This window comes from Hypomesus nipponensis, chromosome 13, assembly GCF_054491055.1.
Source record: "Hypomesus nipponensis isolate SF chromosome 13, ASM5449105v1, whole genome shotgun sequence".
Classification (NCBI taxonomy): Eukaryota; Metazoa; Chordata; class Actinopteri; order Osmeriformes; family Osmeridae; genus Hypomesus; species Hypomesus nipponensis.
This window is the reverse complement of record NC_140373.1, coordinates 17300001-17308785: the sequence shown is the minus strand read 5'-3', so window position 1 is coordinate 17308785 and position 8785 is coordinate 17300001. Positions and strand designations below refer to the sequence as shown.

The following is an 8785-nucleotide window of genomic DNA, read 5'->3' as shown; positions in this document are numbered from 1 at the left end:
CTTTCTCTCTGTCTCCCTCTCCCCTCGCTCCTCTCTGCTCTCTCAGTCTGTGCTCTGTAAGCCCGCTGTGCAGTTCCCTCGCTCTGCAGCACTATTGGAGGAGGAGTCACCGACACGCACGCACGCACGCAGCCTCCCACACGGACACTCTCTCACTCTCACACACACACACCGTTTCTTGCACTCTCTGTAAGCACCATCAACCAGCAGGCCTATTTGGAGCAGGGGAGCGCAGTAGTCTTCTAACCCAGGATGGATGTACTAATGAAGGGGTTCTCTATGGCCAAGGAGGGGGTGGTGGCCGCGGCAGAGAAGACCAAGGCCGGGGTGGAGGAGGCAGCTGCCAAGACCAAGGAGGGGGTGATGTATGTGGGTGAGTACTGCACTGTGGGCAACATGGGTGTGCGTGCGTGCGAGCGAGCGTGCACAAGGGTTTCACATCCTGCTGCAAAAAGCTGCAACGTCACTTGCAAGTCACCTTTGTGTCTTGTGTATGTTTTTATGAGTTTATGTGAGTGTGTCTCTGTGTGTGTGTGTGTTGGTGTGTGTGTGTGGGACCAGAGAGGAGGGGCCCCTCGGGTGTCCCAGTCTGGGACAGTGGTGAGAAGATGGGGGTGGGGGGAGGGGGGGTTGCCGAGGAAGACAGGCAGAATACTGCAGAAGTGGTGCAGTAGGAGAGAGAGGAGAATGGGTGCGGTGGAAATGCGGATGTAGAGAGGAGAGAGGGACCGCGAAAGAGAAGGTGATGAATAGAGACAGGGGCAAACGTACCTTCAGCAAACGTAAAAACGTCGAGGAAACGGTGAAGGGGAAAGAGAGGGAAAGGACGAAGAGAGCGACGAGACCATGAGCGGGGAAGAGAAGAGAGAGCGTGGAGAGGATGAGGACATTGAGGTCGTGCACTGGGACTGCAGCACTTCCAGACGCACCGTAAGACAGCACATGAACAAGGCCAGCCTTCCACACAGAGACCTAGAGAGATGGGGTCTGAGTGTGCGTGCGTGCGTGTGCGTCGGAGGGAGACGCTAGTTGGGGGGGGGATTTCAGCGGCGTGTGAAAGAGTGCGTCACATTTCAAGGTTACCCTGTGCTGAATAGGCTACGGGAGAAGTAGGGAGGGGCGGGGGGATGGGGGGGGGGGATGGGTCGGATTGACCACTGTGTGTCTGCAGAGTGTGTTAAACACCCCCCCCCACCCTTTTGCCCTCCGCCCCAGCCTTAGACCCCTCTCATTCTGACTGTCAACATCCATCTATGCTGATCAGGCGCCATTCACACAGACGGAAGACAGGAATAACTGGATGGTGTGTGTGTGATAAAATCATGAACGTGGATGTAAGTGACGGGGGGGGGTATTGGGGGCAAGGATCAGCTGAGTGCTGCCGCAATCTGCTCTCCCCTCCCCCGTGTGTGTGTGTGTGACAGAGATAGAGAGAGACGGGTGAATGTTGTTGCAGCGGGATCTGTTGGCTGGCGTGTCATGCTTGATGACTAACTACTTTCCTACCCCACCGGTTACTGGATAAACCACACGGAGAGAGGGAGGGAGGGAGGGAGGGAGGGAGGGAGGGAGGGAGGGAGGGAGGGAGGGAGGGAGGGAGGGAGGGAGGGAGGGAGGGAGGGAGGGAGGGAGGGAATGAGGGAGGGAGAGGGAATGGGATGGGGGGATAGAGAGAGGAAAGATGAGGAATACCGAAATTGTAAAGCCTGAATAAATAGGAAACATGAGCGGCAGAGATGGCTTGAGAAGAGTGGAGGAGAGACAAAATGGTGGGAAGAGGAAGGGAGGGAGGTGTTATGTCATGGAGATGGGTGCTTCCAGCTATGTGGATGAACAGATGGGGAGAGCGGGAGAAAAAGGATGGAAGGAGGGAGGGAGGGAAACCAAGTCAGAGGATAGGTGGAGGGTTGGTAGAGAGGAGGATGGGGGAACGTTTGTGGAAATATAACGGAGCCGTGTGGAGAGACGGAGAGAAGGAGGAAGGGAGGAGGGGGACTGGAGGAGCCCTGGTTAACACTGACTGACAGAGAGGAGGAGGAGGGAGGAGGGAGGGATAGAGAAGGAGGCAGGAGGGATAGAGAAGGAGGAGGGAGGAGGGAGGGATAGAGAAGGAGGAGGGAGGGAAAGAGAAGGAGGAGGGAGGAGGGAGGGAGGGATAGAGAAGGAGGAGGGAGGGAAAGAGAGGGAGGAGGGAGGAGGGAGGGATAGAGAAGGAGGAGGGAGGGATAGAGAAGGAAGAGGGAGGGATAGAGAAGGAGGAGGGAGGAGGGAGGGATAGAGAAGGAGGAGGGAGGGAAAGAGAAGGAGGAGGGAGGAGGGAGGGAGGGAGGGATAGAGAAGGAGGAGGGAGGGAAAGAGAGGGAGGAGGGAGGAGGGAGGGATAGAGAAGGAGGAGGGAGGGATAGAGAAGGAAGAGGGAGGGAAAGAGAGGGAGGAGGGAGGAGGGAGGGATAGAGAAGGAGGAGGGAGGGATAGAGAAGGAAGAGGGAGGGATAGAGAAGGAGGAGGGAGGAGGGAGGGATAGAGAAGGAGGAGGGAAGGATAGAGAAGGAGGAGGAGGGAAAGAGAAGGAGGAGGGAGGGATAGAGAAGGAGGAGGGAGGAGGGAGGGATAGAGAAGGAGGAGGGAAGGATAGAGAAGGAGGAGGGAGGAGGGAGGGATAGAGAAGGAGGAGGGAGGAGGGGACTGGAGGAGACCTGGAAACACTGACTGACAGAGAGGAGGAGGAGGGAAGAGGGAGGGATAGAGAAGGAGGGAGGGATAGAGAAGGAGAAGGGAGTCACTGATCTGAAGAGGATCAATTCTTTTCACACCTCCTGTGTCAAACCAACAGATACCACCTGCTGTATCTGTCAATACTGCAGACGTCAGCACAGCATTTGCTTGTGTGTATGTGTGTGTGCGAGCGTGTGTTTGTGTGTGTGCGCGTGTGTGTTTGTGTGTGTGTGTGTGTGTGCTTGTGCATCCATGTAAATACACACAATGGCAGCGATGAATAAGCAGAATAAATAAAGAAATTAAGTCAATTGAGTTAGAATAGAATGTATGTATGTATATATATATATATATATATATATATATAAACTGTAAACAAGCAATCTGTGAACAGATCTCTTGTGAACCTGTGCGAAATGTTTGGATTTAAAAACAGAACAAAATAGTAGTAATGTAATGAGCTGTTTTGTGTGTTCAGTGTGGATATATGTGGCCCTGTACATCTGTACATGCCTGAGTGTGTGTGTGTGTGTCTGTGTGTGTCTGTGTGTGCCCGTGTGTGTGTGTGTGCCCATGTGTGTGTGTGCCTGTGTGTGTGTGTGTGTGTGTGTGTGTGTGTGTGTGTGTGTGTGTGCCCGTGTGTGCCCGTGTGTGTGTGTGTGTGCCCATGTGTGTGTGTGCCTGTGTGTGTGTATGTGTGTGTGCCCGTGTGTGTGTGTGTGTGCCTGTGTGTGTGTGTGTGTGCCTGTGTGTGTGTGTGTGTGCCTGTGTGTGTGTGTGTGGAGGGGGAGGGGGAGAAACAGAGTATGGAGAATGCTCTTTTGTGAGTCATGATGCACAACATCATTTCATAGGCCGTTGGCTCCAGAGGTCATTGGTTCCAGATCAGTTCAACCCCCTCTGAAGAGGCCTCACCCACACCCTCCAGCACAGTGATAGTTTACTGGTGGGCTTCTGATAATGGAGAAACTATTCTACTCTAGCTAATTATCTGAGAATAGATCAATTATACTGTACTAGCTAGTTCTTACCCACGCATACCCATTCTGAGAATGCACCTGCCCCACACAAGCAGACATGCCACACGCACACATAAACACATCCACACTGTCAGTGGACAACCTCACGATCTCTTGCAGATACTTCCTCTAAAACAGAACAACATATCATTTGTAGCAAATCTGAATGTGTGTGTGTGCAGGTGTGTGTGTGTGTGTGTTTGTGTGTGTGTGTGCAGAGAATAATAGAGAGAGAGAGTAAGAGAAGGAGGGAGGGAGGGAGGGAGGGAGGGAGGGAGGGAGGGAGGGAGGGAGGGAGGGAGGGAGGGAGGGAGGGAGGGAGGGAGGGAGGGAGGGAGGGAGGGAGGGAGAGGGAGAGAGAGAGAGAGAGAGAGAGAGACAGAATGTTCTGTCAAATTTCACGATTCAAGCTGGATTTGTCACTACCGATACTATCTCTCTGTCTTTATCCCTCCCTCTCTTCATCCCTCCATCCAGCTGGTTACATAACTACAATTTAATCAGCCTGTGTTCATAGCGTAAAGAGCTTGCGTGAGAGGGGAGGAGAATAGTAATACAGTTATCATAGGCTGAGACCAAACTGCAGCCATGTTCCAGTTATTGCAATATGTTTATACCGCAGTTGTTGCATAAACGATATGATTATGGTTTGGTTTCTCTAATACAGACATGTACTATTTGTGCACAGTAAGATGTGATGTGTGCAGTAAGATGTGATGTGTACAGTATGATGTGATGTGTACAGTATGATGTGTACAGTAAGGTGTGATGTGTACAGTTTGATGTGTACAGTAAGGTATGATGTGTACAGTAAGGTGTGATGTGTACAGTGTGATATGTACAGTAAGGTGTGATGTGTACCGTAAAGTGTGATGTGTACAGTTTGATGTGTACAGTAAGGTGTGATGTGTACAGTGTGATGATTACAGTAAGGTGTGATGTGTACAGTATGATGTGTACAGTAAGATGTGGTGTGTACAGTATGATGTGTACAGTATGATGTGGTGTGTACAGTGTGATGTGTACAGTGTGATGTGTACAGTATGATGTGATGTGTACAGTGTGATGTGTACAGTGTGATGTGTACAGTAAGATGTGGTGTGTACAGTGTGATGTGTACAGTGTGATGTGTACAGTATGATGTGTAAAGTATGATGTGTACAGTAAGGTGTGATGTGTACAGTATGATGTGTAAAGTATGATGTGTACAGTAAGGTGTGATGTGTACAGTAAGGTGTGTACAGTATGATGTGTACAGTGTGATGTGTACAGTATGATGTGTACAGTATGATGTGTACAGTGTGATGTGTACAGTATGATGTGTACAGTAAGGTGTGATGTGTACAGTATGATGTGTACAGTATGATGTGTACAGTAAGGTGTGTACAGTATGATGTGTACAGTAAGGTGTGTACAGTATGATGTGTACAGTAAGGTGTGATGTGTACAGTATGATGTGTACAGTATGATGTGTACAGTAAGGTGTGATGTGTACAGTATGATGTGTACAGTATGATGTGTACAGTAAGATGTGTACAGTAAGATGTGGTGTGGATTTGACTTCCACACACTAAGGTCAGGGTTAGTCTCTGTTATTTAAGATGTAAGATTTAATATATAATAATTAGTGCTGTCAAACGATTAAAATATTTAATCGCGATTAATCGCATTAATGTCATAGTTAACTCGCGATTAATCACAATTAATCGCACATTTTTATCTATTCTAAATGTACCTGATTTCTTTTTGTCCCAATCTTTTTTCAAATTTTAATGCTCTTATCAACATAGAAAAGTGGTTCGGATTGCTTTGTGCAAATATTTTTTTTATTGAAAACAACATTGCAATCGCCTGGCTTTGACGAGGGGGCAGAGAATTCGCATCAGCTGTGTGCTTGGCCATCAAGTGGTATTTCAGACTGGACGTGCTGCGATGATAGCTCAGTTTACAACGACAAAACACACAGATCACTGGTCTTGTCAATAGAACCATTTGGCAACTTTTTTAAAGCAAACTTTCCATTCAGAATCTTATTGGCATCCATTTCGGCATCTCGCGCTCGTCATCCACTCAAAACGATAGCCTACTACCAGAGAATGTCTAATATCCGTAAACGGGCTCTGCTACTACTCTTTAGCCAGCTCGCAAGCCAAACGAGTGTTTGGCGTGCCTGTTGTTTTGTTTCCGGTCTAGCTAGATCCGGTGTGGTGTTGTAGTTTTTCTAACGTCGGTAGTTGTTGCAACAGCATGTGAAAAAAACTACAAAGTTTGCTAGGCCAAAAAGAGCGTTAATCGCGCGATAAAATAATTGACGCCGTTAATTTGGGTTTGCGTTAATACCGTTAATAACGCGTTAAACTGACAGCACTAATAATAATGATTACAATCACGCTAGTTTAAATGTCTTGATAATTATAATCATGTTATTTTAGATAAATAACCCTTCTCTCTTCTTTTCAGGCTCGAAGACCAAGGAGGGGATGGCGTCTGGAGTAAACAGTGAGTCATATGTACATATGACTGTGTGTGTGTGTGTATATATATATGAGTGTGTGTGTGTGTGTGTACTAGTAACCTCTCTCATGTCCCAGTGGCAAACAGAAACAATGAGCAGGCCAACATCGTGGGCGACACAGTGGTTGCCGGGGCCAACGACGTCTCACAGGTGACCGGGGAGGGAGTGGAGAACGTTGCTGCTTCGACTGGGATGGTCAACCAGGTGAGTCCTGGCTGAGGGTGCAGATGTCATCAGACTGCAACGCTCCTGTTCACCAGCAGGGGGGGCCAGGCCCCTGCCTCACTCACACACTCAACGTGTAACAATAGACAGTCCACTGTAAAGCCCACAGAAACATCCTTCTGATCACGGTGTGCGTGGCCTCTCCTGCTGTGCTGCCGTAACGCTGTGTGCCGTGCTCTGTTTACTGTGGAGGTCTCTGTCCCTGCTTCGGTGTTGTGTTGCAATGTGTTTGTTGTGCTGTTGTGTTCTGTTGGAATGTGTGTGTCGTGTCGTTTTGTGTTGTGTTGTTAACCAGTTGTTGTTGTTGTCTCTCTGTGTTGCCCTGGTAGGAGGAGCCAGTATACGAGGTGCCTATTGGACGGGAAAGGGAGGGTCATAGCTTATTGGTCAACATGGCTTGGGAGGGGGTGAATGTATTGCACGTCTTGATCTATCCGCAGTTCCTAACAGCACGCCTCACAACGCGAGCGAGCGTCTAAGTCCCAGAAAGTCCTCTCTGCCCCGTACTACTCCATTACACCCCCACTTCCCCCCCCACTTTGCCCCCCAGTTCCACACCCCACTTCCCCCCCACTTCCCCCCCCACTTCCACCCCCCATTTCCCCCCCCACTTCCCCCCCCACTTCCACCCCCCACTTCAACCCCCCACTTCCACCCCCCATTTCCCCCCCACTTCCCCCCCCACTTCCACCCCCCACTTCCCCCCCGCTTCCCCCCCACTTCCACCCCCCACTTCAACCCCCCACTTCCACCCCCCACTTCCCCCCCCACTTCCACCCCCCACTTCAACCCCCCACTTCCACCCCCCATTTCCCCCCCCACTTCCCCCCCCACTTCCACCCCCCACTTCCCCCCCGCTTCCCCCCCCACTTCAACCCCCCGCTTCCACCCCCCGCTTCCCCCCCCACTTCCACCCCCCACTTCCACCCCCCACTTCCACCCCCCACACCGCACCCACACAGCCATGGTGGCAGGAGGCTAGGACTGTCCTGGATGGACACCAAACCACGCGTAGAACCTTCCAGACCATTAGGACCAGCCTTTTAGTCATGCTTGTTCTTCCTGTCTGCATCTGTCCATGAGCATGCAGCATGTGTCCCCCTGGTAGGGTCCCCCTGGTAGGGTCCTCCTGGTAGGGTCCCCCTGGTAGGGTCCTCCTGGTAGGGTCCTCCTGGTAGGGTCCCCCTGGTAGGGTCCCCCTGGTAGGGTCCTCCTGGTAGGGTCCCCCTGGTAGGGTCCTCCTGGTAGGGTCCTCCTGGTAGGATCCCCCTGGTAGGGTCCCCCTGGTAGGGTCCTCCTGGTAGGGTCCTCCTGGTAGGGTCCCCCTGGTAGGGTCCTCCTGGTAGAGTCCTCCTGGTAGGGTCCCCCTGGTAGGGTCCTCCTGGTAGGATCCCCCTGGTAGGGTCCCCCTGGTAGGGTCCTCCTGGTAGGGTCCCCCTGGTAGGGTCCCCCTGGTAGGGTCCTCCTGGTAGGGTCCCCCTGGTAGGGTCCTCCTGGTAGGGTCCTCCTGGTAGGATCCCCCTGGTAGGGTCCCCCTGGTAGGGTCCTCCTGTCACACAGTCACCCAGGGACTGGAACTCCAGCTCAGAGCCTCCCCCAGGGGGAGGGCAGAGGAGCCGATGTAGAGCGTCTGCACAGAGCATCGCATATTCCCCTGCAACGGTCTGGGCTGCAAAAGAGCAAGATCACATGCAGCTGTTGTGTACAGTGACTTCAGAAAGCATTCCCACCGCTTCACTTTAAGCACATTTGAGTGCTGTGTTTTGGATTTGATTGTAAATAGACATTTTTGCCCATTTGTCTACACTCAATTACCCATAATGACAAAGTGAAAACCCTTCTTTTTATGTTTGCAAACTCATGGACAGTCAAAAATGGAAATCTCTCATTATATGAGTATTCATACTCATCATTGTGGCTCTCTAAATTGTGGTCAGGTTTGCTTTACGTATCCTTCAGATGTGTCTAGAACTTGATTGGAGTCCACCTGTGGAAAATTTAATTGATTAGACATAGTTTACAGAGGCACACACTTGTGTATATCAGGTCCCTTAATTCACACTGCATGTCAGGACAAGAACTAAGTCATAAAGGGAGTCTCTGTAGACCTATGTGATAATATTGTGGCAAGGCATAGATCATGGCAAGGGTATGAAACCATTTCTAATGCTTTGAGTGTTCACAGGTGCACAGTAGCCTCAATAGTTGTGAAATGGAAGAAGGTTGGAACAACCAGGACTCTTCCTAGATGTGGCCCTCCGGCCAAACTGAAGATCAAGAGGAGTCTTGGTCATGGAGTTGACCACCCAAT

At 50.8% G+C, this 8785-nt stretch overlaps 1 protein-coding gene across 1 annotated transcript in view; it reads left to right on the top strand.

The window, feature by feature from the left end:
• Positions 1-8785, top strand: part of sncgb (synuclein, gamma b (breast cancer-specific protein 1)) — a 10060-nt gene continuing 1275 nt past the window's right edge. The window contains exons 1-4 of the mRNA XM_084670369.1: positions 1-373; positions 6195-6233; positions 6326-6453; positions 6804-6821. Coding sequence (XP_084526495.1) covers positions 253-373; positions 6195-6233; positions 6326-6453; positions 6804-6821 — 306 coding nt within the window. The 5' untranslated portion in view covers positions 1-252. The remainder of the gene's footprint in view (positions 374-6194; positions 6234-6325; positions 6454-6803; positions 6822-8785) is intronic.